The sequence below is a fragment of the Mucor mucedo genome (assembly GCF_025094135.1).
Source record: "Mucor mucedo strain NRRL 3635 chromosome Unknown EV154scaffold_175, whole genome shotgun sequence".
NCBI classification, from domain to species: domain Eukaryota; kingdom Fungi; phylum Mucoromycota; class Mucoromycetes; order Mucorales; family Mucoraceae; genus Mucor; species Mucor mucedo.
In genome coordinates, this window is record NW_026252459.1 from 143 (window position 1) to 22220 (window position 22078).

Genomic DNA, 22078 nt, shown 5'->3' on the forward strand with positions numbered 1-22078 from the left:
GTTAGTTTAATTATTGTCAGTGTCGATCTTCCATCTATGCATTATTACCTTGTTGGCGTTACTGAGTAATTCCTTGGCTCTCATGAAACCTAAAAAGGCCTTATCGGTATCGTTCTTTCCTTGTACCTTCTTCTTTTTATTGACTTGGGCAAGAACTTCTTCGGTAAGAATAGGCTTTACAGCCATTTCACTTTTACCAGCCTATCAATTCCACATGTAAGTATTCAATTAATAACGTTGAGGTTTAACATTCTCAGTACTTACAGAACTTTTGAACAAGTCATCCAAATGACTGTCAACCTTGATGGGTGTTGATAATAAACCACTCATGTTTTCAAAAAAATAAATGACAGTTTAGAAAAAAGAAAAAAACTGCCCCTCTATTTCTCTCTCAGCATAGCACAAAAAAAGTCATGTCCAAAAATCCCGTGACTGCGTTGTGGCTTTTCGTTTTTGATAGGAACAATTTTCCTTTGCTCTGCATAAGAAACATATCAACAAGTAGCATTTTCGGTTTAATAATAAAAAGTGAGTGAGTGAGAGAGTGGGGTGGTATATTTACAGAAGAAAAAGAAGTCTGTTTGTGTTTGGGGAAAGAGATATATGTATAAGGGATGACCAAGGAGAAAATAATATCATTGAGAGGAAAAGAGCATTTTCGAAATATGACGAGTGATACCTTCCGACTTGACATCTAAGGTACTATGATGTGGTCTTTTACCCTGATGATGATTATCCTCTTGAACATCACACTGATTTAATTTGGCTTCTATTTCATCTAGACGTCTTTGAAGCTCTTCTTTTTCATTCTTCATTTGTGTGTATTGATCCCGCAATTCAGCCATTTCACGGTCATGCACTACGGTATTATTGTCAGGTACAATATACCGTTTTTGAAATAAATCAGAAGAGAGAATTTCCAACGCGGTAGGACGAAGACATGGATCTTTATTCATCATGGAGAGAATAATTTGGGATTGCGTCGGATACTTTTCTACAAAATTTGCTGGGAATTGACCTTTACGCTTTAACTTATCGATAGCATCGGCTCGTTCCATCGCAGTTGAAAAAGGTCGATACAGTTCAAACAAGATAATGCCTAATGAATAGATATCGGCCTTTTCATCATACGCTAATGTCGGAATTGCAATTTGTTCCGGTGCAGCATACTAACAAAATTGATGTCAATATAAATTGGGCTGCAGTCTGTTAATTACTTACGGTACGTGTTCCGACTCCACTGGTTCTACTTCGGGTAAGTCTGGGCCGTGATGTCTGACTGGACAAGAGCGATTCAACACTGTTATGATGTGTGACAGAGGATGAGGAGGCTGTATGAGATAAATCATTGGCACTGTGACATTGACTTTCAAATGATGCATCCATATAAACATCTTCGTCATCTTCATCCAATACATTTGCAGCTAGACCAAAATCTCCAATTTTAGGCACCATGGGTTCATGATTGTCGTCACGACTCTTGTGTCGCTTGGATAAAAAAATATTGCTTGGTTTGAGGTCACGGTGAATAAGACCTTCTTGATGGATATAAGCAGCACCTTCCAAAATTTGGCCGAATAACTCAATATTTTGCTGCTCACTGAAAAAGCCTTCCTGATTTCTAAATTTAAGGTATTCATGCAAGGTGCCTAAAAAGAAGGGTTTTTTTAGGGGGGATGATTTGAGGGTTACACAAACGAATTCTTACTGGGACATAATTGCATTTGAATAAACAGAGTGAAACTACCAGCCGCTTGATCATGATTATTTTGAGAAGATGAATAAGAGGAAGAATAAGATTGAGAAGGAGAATGGATCTGATTGCTATTACTTTCAAACGAAATGAAGGATAATTCGGATTCAAAGTGAGCCTGAGGATCCTGACTATGGAAAAAACTTGAGGATTCATCATGATCATATTCATCATCTTCTTCATCTGTATCATCTTCGGGTTGCGGATAAGCATATTCCAACCAAGACGAATAATATCGGACCACGTTATGATGTTCTAATCGCGCTAGATTTTTAATTTCTCTAAATATTTTATCATAACCATCTTGATTATTCGCTAAACGAATCTTTTTGATGGCATATTCAATATCATCGAGCTTATTCCTTGCACGCCAAGCACTAGCAAATCCACCACGGCCTAAAATTTCGCCTTCTACAAAATCATTATTGTATCTCGAATTCTGGATACTGAGCGAATATTTCAACGGGCTTAATTCCTCCTGTTCATCTTCCACTTCTTCATCGTCCTCATGATCTTCTTCGTTCATCGTCAGTAATTTACGTTGTGTACTCATGGCAAGATCACTTTGTCGTACTGCTTGTGCTGCAGTGTAAAACAAATGTTCAAAGGCTTGGTGATAGTTGGATCGCATTCCAGCTATCTCGTCTTCGAATTCAGTATCAATGAAACCAAATGTGCGCAACGTTTGGCAGAGTTTAAAAAAGATCTTTCGTGTGGTTTCTGGAGTATCGCCATACGTTTTGCAGAGTGATTCGATCAAGGAAACCAAGAGTATTTTGGTTTGATGACGTTTACTGACCGTATCATTGGTCAGTGTTAATCCTTCATCGCGTGTATTTGTATTTAATTTGGGCATGGCGTAAAAGTACGAATTTCCTAAAATAATATATGGTATGTTTAATAAGAAGAGAGACGCTTATTATTTAATGCTTGTTCTCATATAGAAAGAGGGGTCGATGTTTTACCTGGGTCCATGGTGTCGTTTTTGCTTTCGGAATATTCAACATGTTCAGGAGTTTCTACGGGTGGTCCAGTCCAAAATTTTATAGAATTTTCTGGTGAAGAAGGATTACTAGATTCAGTTTCGAAAACAGTGTCCATCTTTGTTTGAACAAGTGCTTTCATTTCTTTTGTTTTAGAAGAAGAAAAATAATTTAATTTATGTGAGCATAAAATTTATGCGCTAAATAGAACGAGAGAGAAAGACGCAGAACGAGTTTATTTTTATTTTTTTTCACACAAATAGGTATATATGCCTACCACATTCCCCTATGTACACCCCCATGATATCGTCATATCTAAAATATGTGTGATGTGTATGTCTGTTTTTTTATTGTTTTCAAATGTATATAACTTTTTTTTTATGGCTCTTCGAGTTTAGATACACGATTGTTTTTTCGATGCATTTCGTAAGTTTCGATAGGTTGAAATAAAGCGGGTTCTGGTTGTGATAGAGAATTATTTTGTTGTTGCTGTTGAAGGATATTTACATCAAAAAAGGGAGTGCGTGTGGTAGGGGAAGTTGGAGAATCGCTTTCACGGTAATCATAATTACTTCGCATCATACTAGCAGTTCTTCTTGGTATGTTTCCATGCTGTGTTAATTCTGTGGACGGTAATGTATTGATTGTCCTCTTGGAAGAGATACTGATGGACCTTCTCAAGTTCTCGCAAATCTGTTGCATATTTAAATGATCTAATGAACCTTCTTCCACCAGAGTTTTATTTGTTGGTTGGTCAAAGAGTAATTGTTCCAGCAATTCTTCAGGTGCAGGTGCTACACATACTACTGGAAACACACCCTTTAAACCTGTTGTCACATTAAATCCAAGTGCCCATCCGTCATCGAAATTCATGGCTACACATACAATATCTCCCACATGCAAGCCCAACTCATCGCCCATCTGCGGTGGGTAAGGATGCTTCACCTGATAAAACTCTTCCAAATCTCCTCCTTGTGGTGGTAGTGATAGTGGTAATGGTAATGGCGGTAATGCAGTATCCAACTGACTTGGTTTTAAAAAGGGCTGTTCACTTTGTACTAAAGCACCTTGAGATCCTAACGCCTCATATCCTATTCCATTGGAACGATCATTGGTCTCTGTTTTATGGTTCATGCTAAATTTGTTGCCCGTATATGAAACTCCATTCTTCTTTCTGCTGTTTTTGTATCGCACGAAAAAAAAGGCTGCACCCATCATGCCTGCCAATGCTAACGAGCCAATGATGATACCAATAATGGCACCCACCGACAAACCGTTGCATCCTCTAATCGTCTGACAGCAGGTGTCAGTGCCATTGGTCTTGCAATAGGCACATCCATCTGATTCGAGTTGATATCCACAATTGTTGGGTTCGTTAGCTATACCAGGAATACAATCCAACGTACCGTTCAAACCAGACCAATACACACAAGACGAATTCATATTTTCGAGTCGAGCTGATTGTAATTCTTGATTGAAACAGACATCCGAGTTGGAAGTAATGGCTTGTACACTAGCAGTGTAGTCGAAGCAGGTTGATTGACATAAAGGTGGTGGGTTCACTTTGTTGGCAAAATTACAAGGTAATGAGTATAAACTATCTTGAATCAGAGATGCACATAAATAGGATAAAGAATAACGTGCATAGGGTATCGTGGTTGAAGAGGAGCTTGCCTTGTTGGAGCAGCCTAACTCGACATAATATGGATTGGCAGTCTTCATCAGTTGTTTCATGCCTTCATCAAACGACTGTACATCCGTCACATTCGAAAGAAACGGGTATTGTTGTGCTAGTCCTCCAGGACTAAGGTAAAAATTTTTATAGGCTGGACAGGTCACTGAATCCCGCAAGGATAGACAGCTATATTCTTGTGCTTTACTAGTGCTGGTCGAAAGTAGCAGTAATAGGATTGGAAACGTCCTTGTAATCTTCATTATTATTTTTAAGAATGATGATGGCTGAGAATTAATAAGTCCAATGCTGTTTATACGAAATAAAAAAAAAATAAAAAAAACACTACTCCTAATAGAGGAGAAAGGGTAATAATAATAAGAGAGGGGAAAAAGTGCCTAGATATCAAAAGTGGCAATTGTTCTTTAAAAAGACAAGGGTTGAAAATTAAATCGCTGTTTCAACAAGTCTATCCAACAAAGCAATTGATTGTTACGGGCTGTCTTTTGGGCAGAGATCAAGTTAAAAAAAGGTGGCGTAGATAATAGTTGTAAAACTTATTTTTAGAAACAGAGTTATTTTTTTTTTTTATTTTTTTTTTTTTACTAAACACTCTTTTTTCATTCTTCTCCCAATTAAGGAAGCTCTCAACATGTTTCGATATTTAATTGAGCCACTCCTCAGCCAAATAAAAAAAAAATGGTAACTTGTGGCGAAGAAAAAAATAAAAAATTATCGAGGTGCTATCTTGTCTCCAAAATGATGATTATATCTTCTCCGCTTACCATCAATTCCCTTTTATGGAATTGAAAAGTTATTAATATTATTTTTCTCGGTGTCATGGAGACGTTAATTTATTGCCTTTTCCTGTCTAATTTGCGAACTGTTCATGCAATTTAAATCGTACATCATTTGACAGCAGAATAGGTTAAATCCACCCCCTTTGATTTTAATTTCCCGTGCTACACACACTCACGCATCTTAACATTTTTCCCCCTGATTCCGTTCTACACCTAAATAGAGTGATTTGAGCTTGATTGGGAGAGTGTCATATTTGTCACTGTGGAGTATAATAAGTACATTATTATTCACAGAGTTCTCTCCGTCTGAATATTTTCTGGGAGCTATTAACCTTTTGGGGATTAAAAAGCAGAATGACCAACCATTTATAAAAAGAGGCCCATAACAAAAAAAATCCGATTTTTCTGATCCGAGCTTCCTATTGCTTACCTTTAGAAATATCCTTTAGTTTGATTGTAGGCCTAAATCCTCCCGAATCTATTTTTTTTTAGCACTGGGATAAATACACAACAGCCTTAGACTTATGGAAGAGGACTTGAGAGCCAACCAAGATTGAAATTTGCGAAAACTAGTATATCACTTTGCTTTAAATAATTTAAGTGGTAGTTATTCAGCCCAGTTATGTTCGGATTACGAATTGTGTACAAATTATACATTAACGGCAGTCCACAATAACTAGACAGTGAGTAATGCATAAAATTAGAGAAAAACTTATAAAGAGATGTGTGATACAATCGAATAGGTTCAAATACCGTCAGAGGTCTGTACATGTTATTCATTTAGATAACTCACCTTTTCAAATTTTCGTACATTAAGGTTTCAAATGTCAGATAACAGCGAAAAAAAAAAAAAAAAATAGATGACAAAGCTAAAACAGTATTAAAAATAAGAGTGGTCATAATATAGGTCGTAAACAAAAACAGATTGTTAATCAGCCCTCCGTGAAAGACTTTTCAAAGAAAGCATTGTTCAAATTCCAGTCAAGACACAGTCTCACGGCAGATACAAATAACAACATCTTTAGTTCTTTCAATACAACTCAGTGAGCTGTTAAATGGTCAATGATTAATGTGTTGGACGGAAGGGCATTTAAATGAACATCACGATAACAATAACTATATTTTGATTCCTGCTGATACAATGGTAGTGGATAAGGACTCTATAGTTAATCAAATGCCCGCAACTGCCGGAAGAGAGCCAGAGATACTTTATTTCTATAAATACTGCAAAAATATTAAATGCTAGATATGGTAAAATTCCACAATTTTATTATCTGATAAGATACCTACGTCTGCTGTGTGGAGAGAACCTCCAATCAATCATTGCATTTAAATATGTTACAAATGGCAGGCTCCTAATTTGCTTTATTATCAAGACTACTTTATATTCTCTTCGATTGTACATCGCAGAAATGAATACGAAATCAACAAGAACAGGTTTGAGCGTTGTACACTTTATGTATAGTCAGTCACATTTGAATATAAATCCGGCAGTGCAGGCAGAAAAATTAAAGTTTACTATCTTCTTTTTTCTCCCTAAGTTATATGTCTTATTTGGAAACAAAAACTGGAGTTTTCTCTATTGCAGCGGCTACCGTTGCTTCAGCCATTGCTTTCTTAGCCTACAAATACCCTGATTGTGGTGCTTTTGATACCCCTCACGAGTCTATCCCATATCGAAAGGGTGTACCTATTTTGGGAAACTTACCTAGAATAGCCGCCAATGTCGATCGATATCACGAATATGTTGTTGAAGTTTACGAGGAGCTGAACTCTTTAACATTGTAAGTATTATTCCAAAGGTAAATATAGTTTCTTCGCTTAATTTAATGTTTTTCCAAAATAATAGTAGGTCTACGCAGATTCTTATTCCTAATATCATCAACACGTGTGATCCAAGAAATATTGAACACATCTTAAAAAGTAAGGCATTTGAATTATAAAACAACACGTTCTTTTTTTTATTATTATTATTAATTTCCTGCCGTTCATTAGCTAATTTTGAAAATTATGAAAAGGGCGAACATTTCAGTGCCATGTTGCATGATTTGCTGGGTGAAGGCATATTTAATTCAGACGGCGAAGCTTGGCGAGTTCAACGTAAAGTTGCTAGCCGTATTTTTCATGTCAAGAATTTCCGTGATCGGTTCACAAGGTATGAACGAAGTTCAAGTCCAGAGTTTTTAATTGTTTTGTTACTAAATTACACTATCGATATTTAGTGTGTTCTTGGATGAAATCAATATTGCATCGAAGCATATATTTGACCAAGCTGCTGATTCAAACACAGTGATTGACTTTCAAGATATTATGTACCGTTTCACAATTGATTCATTTGCCCAGTAACGTATACTGTTGTGACACTTATTGGCATATGATACTCATACAGGTTGTACTACTACATTTTAAGATTAGGATTCAGTGTTCAATTAAATTCACTTTTGGGCAAAGCAGATTTTGCCCAGTCTTTTGATGCAATTCAAATGCACGCATTCAGGCGTTTTCTTGTGCCCTTTGTTGATACTATTGAAGGGATCAAACACTATACAAATTATTGGGGAAAAACTAAATCTATCAAGCAACATTTGGAGAATATTAACACGTTTGCAAACAACATTATTCAAGAGCGCAAAAACAATACCCGGTCACAAGAGGACCCTAATGCAGATCTTTTGGATCGTTTTTTACACAGTAAAAAATTAAATGGATCATCCTACAGCGATCAAGATTTGAGAGATGCTATTTTGAATTTTATGGTTGCTGGAAGAGATACGACAGCAGTAAGCCTGTCTTGGACTTTTTACAATGTTATGATGCATCCCCGAGTGGAAGAAAAAATTTTAAAAGAAGTGCGTCAATACATTACTGATGATATTGAGTCTGATCCTGTTGGCTTATACGAGGTGGTACAAAAAATGACTTATACTCATGCAGTGTAAATATCGTTCTTTTATGACATTTGAAGATGGGCAGGTGCTCATTCTTGTTCAATATAGATTTTATGAAGTTTTGAGACTTTACCCATCTGTGCCTGGTAATCAAAAGGGTGCACTTGCTGATGATATTTGGCCTGATGGAACACATGTCAAGAAAGGCGATCAAGTATCATGGCAGTCTTTTGCTGAAGGAAGAATGACTAGTATTTGGGGTGAGGATGCCAAAGAATTTAAACCAGAAAGATGGATTGATCCGGCTGATGGATCTCTTATTCGAGTTTCACCGTTCAAGTGGTCAGCCTTTAATGCAGGTCCAAGAGTATGTTTAGGCCAAAACTTGGCTATTTTGGAAGCTGTGATAGCCATTTCAATTTTGATAAAACGATACAAGTTTACTCGTGCGCCTGGTCACCAAGTTGTTATCTTAAATTTGCTAACTATAGCTATGAAGGATGGTATGAAAATTACTGTTGAAAAAAGAGACACGATATTAAAATAAATAACAATAATAATAAATCTATAACTCTTTTATTTTATCCATGTCCTCGATATTATCTTCGTCTTCTCTTTTCCTTTTCACAGGTATGCTTGCCGACTGAATTGATGCCTGAAGTATAGACAATAATGCTTCGGCAGTTAATGGAGGCGGTTGAGGTAAAGGTATACTCATTTTAGCACAACAAGTTCTGCAATACCAAGGATCCACGTTTTTCTCGAAAGGCTGAATGGGTGGTATTTCACATAATTGATGTACTCCTCTGTTGCAACTCTCACAGAAGAAAATGTCGTTACCTTCTGTGTCTCCTAACCCACAATGCATACACATTTCATCCTCGTCATCATCCTCGTCTTCTTCTTCTTCGGCTGGTTTCTCTTCTGTAAACTCGTATTCTTCATCAAACGTATAATCGTCCAGTGTAATATGAACTTCTTTTTCTGGTGAAGAGGAGGATGTCATAATAACTTGATTGACATAAAACAAGTAAATGGGCCTATATTCCTTGGAGAATTCAGAAGGTTGTGTTGATTCATAAGGCATACCACGAATATCCGAAAGTGCTTGATCTGATGTAATCTTGAATTTATTTATTTATGAGGATTTTGAATAGTAGACTTAATATGTGCTTACCGTATGATCGTTGTCTGTATAAATAATTCGCCAGGCAGAACCATCACTGTCCACATAATCACGCAAGTAAAGACACCAACAATCGGGTGCACTACCATCTGTGGCACTGCTATCATATCTGGCCATTAAAGCACCCATCAAATGATAATTTGTATTATCTAGCTCTTCTGACTCTTGTTGAAATTGAAACTTATCGCGTGTATATTGTTCCAACCTTAATTCGATAAATTGTTCTACTAGTTTATTGCTGTCTGACTGTTCACCTTTTAAATAATCCAAGGTGTCATATAGAAGCTGATCTACGGGTAAAATACGGCCTTGAAAGTACCGGAAACATTTTGGGTCCAATACTTCTTTTCGGCCTAACCGTGTCAGCTGTACGCCTTGTCTGGCCTATTAAGAAAGAAGCTATAAGGGGAGATTATGCAAACAAAACAAACAAAAAAGTGGAACAGAGAAAAGGATACTTACTGTTTCTGAAGCAAGTAAGAAGCGTAAGCCAACAAGCTCTTGTGGTTTCTTTAAATTGGCAAGATTCCAGTCAGTGTCATTGTTGATCTCGTAATATTCCCATAACCAAGGTGTGTCTTGTGCTAATGTGGAACAGTAATCCAAAAACGCGTTAATGTTGCCAGTCGAACCATATTTCTGTAACCCTGCTGCCAATATATTAACAAAGTCGGGAATCTCTTTTGGCGGGAGTGTATGCAATTGCAACAAAATGCGTGCTAACAGAAAGTTGGGTATAGTGCTTATTTTTAGCTTTTCCATTCAGATATATTAAAAGGCGGTGGAGGGCAAAAAAAAAAAGAGTAACAATGAAATGAGGGACTGTCGTTTTTTATTATTGAAATAAGTATGTTAAGATGCAGTGATCAAGGAGCCTGCTTTACACGAATAATTGCGCACAATGAATGAATCGGACAATATGACATATCCCCAACCTGATGAGTGCGCTCTGTAAATACTAGTCAGTAAAAAAATCTAATAAAAAATAACTGGTGATGATTTACCTTGAACCTGGAGTTGAAGGAGCCACTAAAAAAGTACGGTCAAATGATAAAGGTGTGCCAACAGGTGATTCGACAAATTCACCGTGTACACTTAGGAATAATACAACAGGATGTGCCTGAGATCCAGCTGTTTGCCATGCATCCAAAACAAAGTTATCAGCTCTTGATAAATCATGAACGGTTGTAGGTAACGATAAGAGGCGCTTTACGATATTTTCATTACCAAACGCCATTCTTTGAGCAGGGTTTACTACAAAGAAGAAAAGGTGAGCTTTCTCATTATCTTCTTACAATTGCAAAACTTTACATTGACTGCTGCCCCAAACATTTTGTTGCTGGTATGTTCCATTACTGAATACAACCGAGAATATGGCTTGCGTATCATATAAATCCAACAATCCTGTACGGTTCGTGTCAAACAGTGGGAAATATTTTGATAAAAGGTCTTGAGCGGCTAGACTTGAACTATCCTGATCGAAAAAGTTGGGCCTAACAGGCACAGGAAACTCTACTGACGTTTGAGGTATAGAACCGCCTGTACCACTCACGGGTTGAACATCCAAAAATCGAATAGTGGGAAATCGTTTTAAAACTTCTCTCTGGTATGTTTGAATATCGTTGTTAACTTGGATTGGGTTTCCTGATAACATGAGCTCTTGCAACGCATTAAACTTATTATTGAGCTTATCTAGGCTACGGAACTCGGCAATATCGTTATCCGCAATAGAAAGGTTTTGAAGGTTGGGAAACAATTCAGCGACTTTGTTTAACGGACCAACAGACCATAATTTATTTCTTGCGAATGAAATGGTTTTGACCTAATAAAAACCCTATTTAACTACACTATTCAATTTCCGTCACAACCAACTACTTACTGAATCGCCAAACAGATGTTGTGCCTCATTTAAAAGACGGGAAATGACAACGCCAATATTATGTGAAGTAGGCGGTAATCCATCCATGTCTAAAAATCCAGCTTCAGCGTTCCAACGTTCTTGTAAGAACTCGGCCAGCACAGCCGACCTTCCTCCTCCACCGCTGCCGCTTCCGCCAGTACTTCCTCTAGGGTTGTTATTATAATTGTTGCTTCCTCCTCTGCCGCCTCTACCACCTGTTTGTCCATTGTCTCTGCTCATACCATCTCCACCTTTTGTAATAGTAAGCTTTTTTTTTTTAATAAGCAGTTAGCATAATGAAGGAAGTGACAAAGGAGCATAAATTACCACTGCATTGCCGAAATTAAAATTGTTCATTCGACATAAACTATCTGCAACCTGTTCATCGATTACTGTGATTTGCATCGACTTTTGTTCATATTGAATCTGAATGGAGAAACGGAATTAGTGTCTATAGAACTCGCGTGGTTTTTCTTTGTTCTTTTTCTTTTTTCGTTTACGTTTAGTGGTTCCCAAGCAGCTTTAGACTTTCTGGTAAGGAAGCCAAGCACCTTTTCTTCAGATCCTGCAGGATAGCCTGTGACCTAAATGATAAACAAAGAAAATTAGCCTTGTGATTTTTTTATACGAATATAGCTCATTGAACATACAGTTACAACATTGCTAGCTGTGGCATCTCTAAATACAAGAATGGTTAGTATACAAGACCTTTGGCAGAAGATTGTTTTTCGTATTTACGGCTTCATGTCAATGTCTTCGTCAACAAATTCACGGGTAAAGCGAGGAGGGGCATTGTTAGCACCACCTCGTCCTCTTCCTCCCCTACCACGGTAGTTATTAGATGAAAAGGCTCTTCCACCCCGTTGTTGTTGGTCATCATAACTACTACGATCAGTGCGGTCGCTTCTGTTGTTATAATCGTTATGCTGTGGTGGTTGTTTATGTACAATGCGTTCATTGATTGGGCTATTGGTTGGACCTAAGCGAGAAGTGATTGAAATGCTGCCACCATCGTTATACGCGTTGCGATTGTTGTTATTATTGCTATAGTCGTTATCGTAATCGTTATCGTAATTACGATTTCCACCACCGCCTCCACCGCCACGATTGCCTCCACGGCCACGTCCTCTGCCTCGCCAGTTGTTATTGTCCATTTGTTTATATAAAAAAAGTTAAAAAGAGACGACTGGCTGTTGTTTTCAAAACCATCTAAATTTAAATGTTTCCCTTTGTCGCAGTCACGCTACAAAGACTTTGTGAGTGGTGAGAATTACTATTTCTCATGTAGGACAAGTAGTGTCAACTTGTGCGTTGATCTTTATAGTGATATAATTTATTCTTTTTTGGTTTGCTTTTGCAATACAGATGATATTACACTAGGTGGAGGAATGGTAGTAGAAGGAACCACAGAAGCGGGTGGTGGTGGTGGTGGAATTGTCGCTGTGACAGGTGCTCTGTGATTTACATAGGCATTATTCATAGAGGATATACCTGAATAAACTGGCGTATGAAAGAAACCCTTCTGAGGCACTGTGAATCTATTCTTTTTCACAGCACTTTGTAGTTCAATCTGTACACACACTTCTCTCAATCCATGAATATGACTCTGTAATAATTCAGTCACCTTTTGTCGCATTGTCTGTGTATTCACCTCATCTCTGACCTGTACGTGGACTGATCCAATCACACTCTCTGCTTCGCATGGCCAAAATCGCGAATGACTGATACTATAGACTCCATCCATGGCTCGCACTTCATCTAAGGTTCCTTCAATTACCGCAACCGTATCATCCGACAATTCCAGCATCATGACAGCCGAGGATTGGCGAATTAATGGTATCACAGACATAATGATCAAAACTGCAATGAATAATGAAGCAATAGGATCAAAACCAGTCCATCCAAACCATTTGATCAATAGTGTAGACACAATCACGCCAGCTGAACCCAACGTATCTGCCATAATATGTAAAAACACGCCTGTAAAACTGCTCAGTAACTAAATAAATCATTTCTTTTGTTCAATCTTAGTTATACCTTGCATGTTGGCGTTGTGACCATGGTCGTGTCCATGGTCGTGTCCGTGGTCATGTCCGCCGTGAGCATGGCCATGGTTAAATGCAAAGATACCCACTAAATTGACAATTAAGCCCACAAAGCTGATAAAGAGTAAGCGATGCGTATTCATTTCGGGAGGATCGATGAGTCGTTGAATAGCTTCCGTGATAATGGATAAAGAGATTAAGACTAAAAATACTCCATTGAAGAATGCGGCAACTGTTTCCACTCTGCTATAACTACAAGTTTATACAAAAGAATCAGTTCTTGCTTTGAAAATAATATTGTGCGTGTATAGGTAGACAAAGTTACCCATAAGAAAACTCTGAATTGGATGGCCATTTACTCATGACGGCAGCAAATAATCCTACACCCAAAGCAAGACAGTCAAAGAACATGTGGATGGCTACAAAAGATGAAGAAAAAAACGCGTCAACAAGTCTGGTCCTATACAGTTGTTCGTACAATTACCATCAGATATCAAACCAAGTGAGTTTGTCCATACACCGTAGGCGAGTTGGACAAACATGTATGATAGATTAAGTAACAAGAAATAGAATATCTGTCTAGAGTCTTTAGATGAAAGAATAATTTCCAACGATGTTTTTATTGTCCTTAGAGGGGACGAAGTGCTATATGCTCGCGTTGCTGATTTTCCATAATGTGAGTCTATACTATGTGTTGGTAAATCTAGAGGGGATGAATTAAACATTGGGGGCTAAAAGGGAAAGAAAAAGCTTATGCCCCGCACGCGAAAATTAATTTATTTATAAAAAGTATTCAATTTTGTTATCCTGTTTAAAACGGCGTTAATAATGCATAAACACACAAGCTTTATAAGTATTACCTTTGGTCCATTAGGGTCGATTATTCTATCATTTTCAGGTGCGGCATCAAACACATTAAAGAATCTTTCACCAGTAACACTTACTTCCAAGATGGAAGCTAAATTACCACATCTGTAACAATAATTGGGTGCCGACCAGACTGTTGACAGTTTATCATCAAATAAGACCTGATACCCTGCATTACATAATTGATGTGCCCTTAAAATATGATCCATATTATTTAAATGAAGAAACCTATCCACAACCAAATTTCCAAATGTATATCCTGCTCCTCTAGCTGAAATTGCAAATTCTTCTTTATCTGGATCTGGATCCGACCATACTAAATCTGCCATAGCACCTTCATGCGGTATTTCTACATGGAATCATAAATCGTTTGATATATATACATCGCGACCAACTTCTCTTATTTTACCTTTAAATCGATCTATAATCCTAATTTGATCTAATACATGGATCGTAGGTGATAGCCCACCATGCACACAAAAGATGCTATTGTCAATTACTACGGATAACGTCAAGTAGTCAAACATATCTGTGAAATATTTCCAAACATTTGCTGATCCATACTTTCTTTGACATTCCGCATAAAATCCATATGTCTGGGTAACTGCTCTCGATTCATGGTTTCCTCTTACTAACTGAACTCGCTCGGGGTATCTTAGTTTTAAACAAGTTAAGAGCGATATAGTTTCTATGCTATATAATCCTCTGTCAACATAATCACCTAAAGAAGTTTTACTTCAGTTATTACTGTGTTTAAAGCGATGGTCTATATCATACCAAGGAATAGATAATTTGTGTCAGGGCAATAACCACCTATACGGAATATCTCAATCAAATCGTAATATTGTCTACAAGATCATTGTTAATTACGAGCTACATTGTACTTTAAACAGACAGTTACCCATGAATATCGCCGACAACAGTAACTGGTGCACTGATTTGAACCACATTACTTTCGGTCATGAGTAATTCTTTAGTTCGTTCACAGATTTCTTTCAGAACACATTCTGCTAACAACTGCTTCTTGTACAGTCTTTCTAAGCATGCGTCGAGATCGAGGACAACCATGTATGTACGTAAAGAGATGGAAAAAGAAAGGAGACATGAGGTGTTCCGTCCAAGACAGACAGCCCCGTCGTCTGAACTTGAACCCCATTTTGTCAAAAAAGGGATTTTTTTATGCCCTATTTAAACCCAGTCACATGGTGTGTGCGTGCATTTGCCTTTGTTTTTTTATATTCCACCCTGTATACCTCTTTGCTTTATTCATGAGACAAGATCTATTGCAATCAGCTCAGGCATTCTTAACTTCGGAAAGTGTACAGTCAGCTGACAATGAAAGCAAGATTCAATTTCTAAGAAATAAGGGGTTGCATGATGAGGAAATTAAAGAGGCCTTTAAAAGAGCAGGAGAAGCACTGCAGGTAAAAATAAATAATCAGATTGGCCTCTTTGAATGATGAATGGAAGGTCTCAACTACAAATAATAGATTCCTCGGCCACCACCTCGTCCTTCACTCATGTCGCAGAGTGTTTATTACCCATCTCCTATTCCCCGCTTGACTGATATTCAAATAGTCAGTTACGCCCTATTGCTTGCAATCGGTACCCTTGGCCTCACTGCTTCTATCACTGTAATCATAAAAGTAAGTCTGCCTTAAATTAGTTTAGAGTTATTTTATTTTAACAAGTGCCTCCTTTTGAAAGAAAATGATGTCTAATCTACTACGAACAATTGCTAATTATCAGGCGAACCGATATAAACAAAATGCAGTCGTTTTAAGCCGCATCAACCAATGCATTCAATCTCAGCAAACAGACGTTACGAATAGTTTAGAGACAGAGCAAAGCAAACTCAACGATTCTATAGATCGATTGGTGGAGCTCACTTTACAGTATAAAGAGAGTCGGATTAAGCACCAACCTTACATAGATTTGAAATCTAACGTGGATCAGTTTAAAGATATCATCATTCAGACCTCTATGCCGCCAAACTATGGCTCTTATAGCACTAGTGTTTTTCCAAATAAATGCGGCGATAGTATAGAGGCAGTAGTTCAGAATGTCAAAAGTGAAATTCGAAGCTTTAAAGGCACGTTGCTGAGCCGAAGAAACTTTCCTGTTGTTACACCGTCGCCAGTGACTCCTACAATAAGACATTCGATTATACCTGTTCCTGTAGAGCAACCACCTATTTATCATCCTCGAAGAAAAAGATCGTTCAGGTCCGAACTAGCCCCTTTAGTAAAAGATACTGCATAAAATAACTCAGTGAGAATTATTCATCCTGTACTACGAGCTTTTTTTTAATCGTTGACTTATTATCGATTGAAATGTTAAGAGAAAAGAGCCGGATTTACAAAAGGTTGTAGTGCAACATCACCGAGGGTCATTTTAATAAATAAATCGTTTTCTTCCTTTGTGTGGAACATGTCTGATTGAACTAGACAGTTAAAGTAATACGGGCCTTTGATCATCCAACTTGCTTTGAGTGGTTGTATTACATATGATAAGCATGCAATTCATATTTTTGGTACAACTTGTTTATAAGATTACAAAACCTGCGAAATAAAGCATAATTGTCATACGAGGGTCAGCCAGAAGGACAAAAGTTACCATCTTGATCACTAGATTGTCAAATGAGGATTAAAGGCGGTAAATTCAATTTACCATTGTTACTATTATATGTACTTGAGAAAATGCCTTTATTATTCAAAAAAATTATTATCATCTCCCGCAGTATTGCGTTTTCTTTTACCATATTATGTTCAAAGTCTAATCTTAGCTGCGGTTTTAATGTCATATTCATATATACCATGCAAGAATTTGTGCTAAAACCACGAGATTCTTTTGTGATGTTACGCAACTATTTAATAGAACCCGTTCGTTTGTCCATCTAATGAACTGGACAAATCACGTCACGGGCCAAGAAAGAGTTTCCGTTATACTAAATAATGATCAATTACGAGTATTGCCTGAATAACAAGGAGTCCTTTCTAAAATGGGAAAATCTTAATAACAGTAGAAATACAAGTTTTCTAAGACTTACGATTGTAATTATCAAGTTCCTGAATGTAAAAATAGATGCTTTCAGCCTTATTTTGGTATATGAATATCTTTTAATCTTTGTAGTACACGGCGATTTAGAATTCTAATGCTTTTTTTTTTTTGAAAAAAATGTTAAAGACAGCAGTGTTTGATCGTAGAGCGTTCAGTTACAGAACCCCTCAAATCGAAAAACAACGCATGAAAAGCAGTCATTATTTAGCAGTCCTATTTTAACCGCCACACAATGTTCGAAAAAAAAAAGACTCCACTTCCAACGACGAAAGAATTCAAACTTTTTTTTTTGCTGATCTTCTTTTTTTTTCCACAAACAACTAATTCTATAAAAGATGGATGTCACCGAGATCTTGGAAGCTCATCAAGCTCAATTGTAAGTTGCAACCTTAAACAAAGAATATTGTGTACGTTACCTAACTCCACCTGTCACTTTTTTTTTTCTACAGCAAATCTATCACAGTCGAGAAGCTCGTTCCTGTTGATTTCGATATTAACGTTTTAGCTGCTTTTGACACCAATGCTTTAGACGAGAAAACCTTAAAGTAAGAGTCGATAAAAAATAAAAGTGCAAATGTGGTAATCTAGATTCAGATCTTAACTTTTTTTTATTTAATAGGAGCAAGCACAACACTGATAAATATCTTTTGGATTTAACTAGAGACAATACTCAATTAATTGTCAACGAACTTTTCAAGTTACCTGTCAACAGTGCCGATGCTGGTGTTTTAGCCATCTTACCTCACCGTAAGTCCATTTTACCTCGTGAGAAACAATTGCCCAAGGACAAGCCTCTTACTCGTTGGGAGAAATTCGCCAAGGTCAAGGGTATTCAAAACTCTAAGCGTGAGCGTATGGTCTTTGATGAAGAAACTGGTGATTATAAACCTCGTTGGGGTTACCAAGGAGCCAAGGCAGAAGGTACTGTGGATCAAGATTGGGTTATCCCTGTGCCTGATCATGGAGATCCTATGGAAGATCAATATGCTAAAGTGCGTGAAGAAAAGAAGGGTCGCTCAGAAAAGAATGCTAAGCGTCAACGTCGTAATCAAGAAGAAGGTACAGCTGCTACCCTTGCTGGTAAAAAAGATATCAAGGAGTTCAAGAAGCATGAACTTCAAACAGCTATTGCAGCCTCTAAGCAATCTACTGCCAGTCTTGGTAAATTTGACGCCAAATTGAAGGGTGAACAAAAGATGAAGGGTGTTACCCATCAATTCTCAGAGACAATTGGAGATGTTAAGGCTGAAAAGACTAGTTCATTAGATATTCTTAAAAAGATTGTTGGTAAAAACGACATTGTAAATACCGAAAAGGCTGTTCGTATGCAATCTAAACGTGAATATGCTGCCACTTTTGATGCCAAGAAGAAGTGGGGAAACAAGAAGGGTGGTGATAAAAAGTCATTCGGTGATAAAAAATCATTTGGTGACAAAAAGAAGGGTGGTAAACGATAAATTTATCCCTTCGTTTTTGGAATTAAATAATCCCCCTTTGTAGTCTATTTCCCCCCAATCCCCCCCTCACTCACTCACTCACCCTTTTCTTTTTTTTATATAACAAAAAAGAGTTTTTTTGTCTTTTTTTCTATATTGTAAATAAAAAAGTTATCATTTATTCATTCTTAAGCTTGTTTATATCAGAAAAACTCAAAAAATCCGGACGGATGGGAGAAATGGCCGTAAACAGAAAGCTGACACACTAAAAAGGGAACTTAATCATCTTTTTCACGTGATACATGCTTTGTTTGATCAAAAGAACGTTGTACTGTGCTCATTTACAAACCCTCAATCTTTAATTCCAGAAGAAAGTCCCTCTGTTACTCCATGTACAGTTACCCGCTCTAATTAAGAGCAAACCCCGTTTTAAGACCCATTGTTTGGACAATGTCACCCCCAACACCAAATAGAGACATGAAGAAAATTAATAAATGATAAATAAAGGCATGATAAATGAGTGTCCCTTTCTAAACGCATTGCTTGGATAAGGGTACTCTTTTTATATATATATATAAACAAGGTTTTGTATGCATGATGATTATGATGTGTGTATGTGTTTGTGTTTGTGAAATGATATACAAAAAAAGGGGTGGGGGAGAAGAAGAGGGAGGGGGGGAGAGGTGGAATGACTTTTTTTATTATATTGTTTGTGGTAAGTACCACAAACTATCGATTTGAGTTTGCTGCCATGACGGTGCGTAGTACTCTTCGGTTGGCTGGTAACCATTGCTGAGTAAGAAGTCATCTAGCGGATTACATAGTGGCTGTGCAGGATAGTATTCGATTGTTGGTTCAACCCAGTAGTAATCTGAAGTTAAAATGGGAGATGTATTCTGTGATGATGAGGATGATAAGGATGGTCCCACGACATAAATATCGTCTAATAAAACCGGTAATAAAGTTACGTATCCAAGAGTTGTGTGTGTCATATGTAAATCGAACATGTTGAGTTGATCTAATGATATATAAGGCATATCATATAATGTGTTGCATTGTTCGGTCCATTCGAAAAATGTTTCTGTAGAGATATTCAGTGAGAATCCTAATAAGTTCAAAACTTTGGATTCTAATGAAATTAATTCTTTAATTGGGATCATGGATACATAGGACCATTGACTCTATTCAATATTTTTAGTAAATTGACAACATTTTTTTTATATGAGTTATTATTATTATTATTACCATATAAGGTGGGTTGTCTTCAAGAAATTTGTACGCCAATAATAGTGATACAGTAAAAAGAGAATATTCATGTGCAATGTCCGATAAATCGATTATATTATATTCATTTACGCTATTTGCCAAGATATATTGAAAGTATTTTAAACTGGAGGATAATTATAGATTAGTTTCAGATCTAAAATCGTATTTACAATTATACACTTTACCTTGTATATACAACGGGTGGTGGGATGTCTATCTGTAACAAGAGTCGATTACAGAATATCGAGAAATTTAATTGTCTATCCATATCCCAGGTTATGTTTCCTCCACAAAGTGTTTGAACGATAGAGCAACATAACTCTGATAATTCTATGCCGGTTTTAAATGTAGTAGTGGCAATCATTGTATAAATGTAAAAATGTAAAGAAAAGAAATATCTATCAAGAAGAAAGAGAAATAAAAAGAAAAAGAAATCTGTTTGACATTAAGTTTATTTGTTGCGCATAAGGAGAATCAAAAAGGAACACACCGGCATCTGGTGTAATAAAATATATATTAATCTCCTAATAAGGTCCCGCCCAACCCCAGCAGGAGAGAAAGAAGAAAAAGAAGATATAGTAGCGTATATATATATAAACAACTCCGCATGATTTCATTCGATTGCCCATCAAAGTTACACAACACGCGACCTATTATTCCTTCTTGACCCTATTATTGTTTAAAGGGAGATTAGCCGAAAATAAAAACCGGATTATAATAGCCATTATTTAGTAATCCCCTTTGCCCTATGTACATTTTTTCCCTTGGGAACCCAATAATGAATATACGCTTAAATTCACACACATACACACTTAAGTACGTACGTACATACATACATATATATATACATTGCTACTCACACATTCTCCCTATAATGTGGCTGGTGATGTTAGATATACATGAATTGAAACCACAACAATGAAAGTTCACATCATTAGTACATGCAAGTGCAACCTTAATAAATATGCATGTGGTCTCTGTTGTTGTACATTACATTTTAGCCAAAACGGCTGAATACACAGCCCTACTCTGCTAAATAGAATACTATTCATAATTTGGCCACGTTTTTTTTTTAATAGCCAGATGACTTACAAAAAAACTAATACTATACAAACTGACGTTCCATTTTGTACACACTAAGGCGGAGTGCACAAGTATTTTTACATGTAACAACGTCAAATCGCCATCATAATAAATAAACAAATCTTGAAACTATTATAATGGTTCAATATCGTTTCTAACCTTCTCCCTATGTTTTAATCACATATCTATTATTATGTGTGATCTGCATACCACAGTCATATACATGACCAGTTGCCGATACATTATGGTAATATTAAAAAAAAATCTAATGTTTTGCATTTTCCCTTCTTTTTTTTTTCTCTCTCTCTCTCTCAGATTAAGTGTCAAATAGAAAAACAAACCCGCTTTAACTTTTGAAAAAGACTTGGTACACAAACGTTAATTACGGCCTATACTCTCCTTTGTATTACATAATGCCGTGATCCGAATCATTACACAATGTCTGATAAATAAACGAGTGAAAGCGAGAGGTAACCAACATTCTCTAGTGTTCTTAATAGCCACTGCATATCACATGCACGGCAAGACATTTTTCTTGATCTGCCCTCACTCACACACATAATATACACTTTCTGAACAAAACAAACAAATGGGGTTTTCTTTTTAATAAACAAGTACTAAAAAAGGGATGATGTAATTTGCGTCCCAGAATAAAAGAAAAACCCTTATTTTATTTGATATTTACACTTACAAGGTGTTTCAGCTGTACGTTATCTGCTCATCAAAAATAGGTTTTTGTCTTCAATGACCGAAGGGGGCCGAGCATGTGTGTGTTTGGTACGTTTGCAACAACGTCTGGTTCTTTTTAATCATCAAAAGCAAGATCGGCGTAACACCATATACCCGTTTATTTTTATATAAGTCTACATGGTTAGAATAATATATATCGTATGTTATTTTTTAAGTTAAACGCCACGATCTTCATGCTCAATTTTTTATTTTGCTTTTCGAATGTCCAGTTTAGTGTGCTACTAAATATTTTGATACAAGATGGACCCATTTTAATAACATACACACAAGAACAATAGCGGTGTTATAAAGTTTCACCAAGAAGGTTTTATGACACTTAAAATGGCGTACTCCCGTGGGTATCACTTTTTCTTTTTTTGGCCTTGTGCTAACACCGGAAACTAGCACAA

The 22078-nt window shown here is 36.9% G+C and overlaps 9 protein-coding genes across 9 annotated transcripts; 3 read left to right on the forward strand and 6 right to left on the reverse strand.

Annotated features, from left to right (window-relative positions):
- Nucleotides 1-425: 425 nt before the first annotated feature.
- On the reverse strand, nt 426-2760 carry EV154DRAFT_528029 (kinase-like domain-containing protein). The gene is made up of 4 exons (XM_051603539.1): nt 2719-2760; nt 1709-2629; nt 1222-1649; nt 426-1169 (listed from the first exon to the last, which is right to left on the reverse strand). Exons 1-4 carry the CDS (start codon nt 2726-2728, stop codon nt 636-638), a joined length of 1893 nt encoding a protein of 630 aa, XP_051451701.1. The 5' UTR covers nt 2729-2760; the 3' UTR covers nt 426-635.
- Nucleotides 2761-2958: 198 nt separating this feature from the next.
- EV154DRAFT_528031 (uncharacterized protein) lies at nt 2959-4971 on the reverse strand. The gene has a single exon (XM_051603540.1). It carries the CDS (start codon nt 4669-4671, stop codon nt 3115-3117), a length of 1557 nt encoding a protein of 518 aa, XP_051451702.1. The 5' UTR covers nt 4672-4971; the 3' UTR covers nt 2959-3114.
- Nucleotides 4972-6753: 1782 nt separating this feature from the next.
- EV154DRAFT_487188 (cytochrome P450) lies at nt 6754-8643 on the forward strand (the record flags this gene model as incomplete). Its single annotated transcript, XM_051598955.1, has 6 exons — nt 6754-6992; nt 7058-7131; nt 7204-7363; nt 7431-7550; nt 7598-8114; nt 8143-8643. The coding sequence occupies 6 exons, from the start codon at nt 6754-6756 to the stop codon at nt 8641-8643; spliced, it is 1611 nt and encodes a 536-aa protein (XP_051451703.1).
- Nucleotides 8644-8661: 18 nt separating this feature from the next.
- On the reverse strand, nt 8662-9459 carry EV154DRAFT_430807 (uncharacterized protein; the record flags this gene model as incomplete). Its single annotated transcript, XM_051596560.1, has 2 exons — nt 8662-9219; nt 9274-9459. Coding segments are annotated over 2 exons (744 nt in total), but the record flags the coding sequence as incomplete, so codon positions are not given.
- A 675-nt stretch (nt 9460-10134) lies between these two features.
- On the reverse strand, nt 10135-12336 carry EV154DRAFT_540537 (uncharacterized protein; the record flags this gene model as incomplete). The annotated part of the gene is made up of 8 exons (XM_051604421.1): nt 10135-10231; nt 10287-10536; nt 10594-11104; nt 11162-11449; nt 11510-11608; nt 11683-11759; nt 11886-11890; nt 11921-12336. The coding sequence occupies 8 exons, from the start codon at nt 12334-12336 to the stop codon at nt 10135-10137; spliced, it is 1743 nt and encodes a 580-aa protein (XP_051451705.1).
- Nucleotides 12337-12515: 179 nt separating this feature from the next.
- Nucleotides 12516-15162, reverse strand: EV154DRAFT_570064 (Metallo-dependent phosphatase-like protein; the record flags this gene model as incomplete). The annotated part of the gene is made up of 8 exons (XM_051606178.1): nt 12516-13162; nt 13220-13479; nt 13553-13646; nt 13712-13958; nt 14088-14443; nt 14504-14815; nt 14872-14942; nt 14996-15162. The coding sequence occupies 8 exons, from the start codon at nt 15160-15162 to the stop codon at nt 12516-12518; spliced, it is 2154 nt and encodes a 717-aa protein (XP_051451706.1).
- A 200-nt stretch (nt 15163-15362) lies between these two features.
- Nucleotides 15363-16356, forward strand: EV154DRAFT_570065 (uncharacterized protein; the record flags this gene model as incomplete). Its single annotated transcript, XM_051606179.1, has 3 exons — nt 15363-15518; nt 15585-15740; nt 15844-16356. The coding sequence occupies 3 exons, from the start codon at nt 15363-15365 to the stop codon at nt 16354-16356; spliced, it is 825 nt and encodes a 274-aa protein (XP_051451707.1).
- A 958-nt stretch (nt 16357-17314) lies between these two features.
- EV154DRAFT_546060 (putative regulator of ribosome biosynthesis) lies at nt 17315-18780 on the forward strand. The gene is made up of 3 exons (XM_051604682.1): nt 17315-17530; nt 17604-17699; nt 17774-18780. Exons 1-3 carry the CDS (start codon nt 17490-17492, stop codon nt 18609-18611), a joined length of 975 nt encoding a protein of 324 aa, XP_051451708.1. The 5' UTR covers nt 17315-17489; the 3' UTR covers nt 18612-18780.
- A 213-nt stretch (nt 18781-18993) lies between these two features.
- EV154DRAFT_94108 (uncharacterized protein) lies at nt 18994-20412 on the reverse strand. The gene is made up of 3 exons (XM_051607850.1): nt 20042-20412; nt 19836-19980; nt 18994-19771 (listed from the first exon to the last, which is right to left on the reverse strand). The coding sequence occupies exons 1-3, from the start codon at nt 20218-20220 to the stop codon at nt 19292-19294; spliced, it is 804 nt and encodes a 267-aa protein (XP_051451709.1). The 5' UTR covers nt 20221-20412; the 3' UTR covers nt 18994-19291.
- Nucleotides 20413-22078: the final 1666 nt, after the last annotated feature.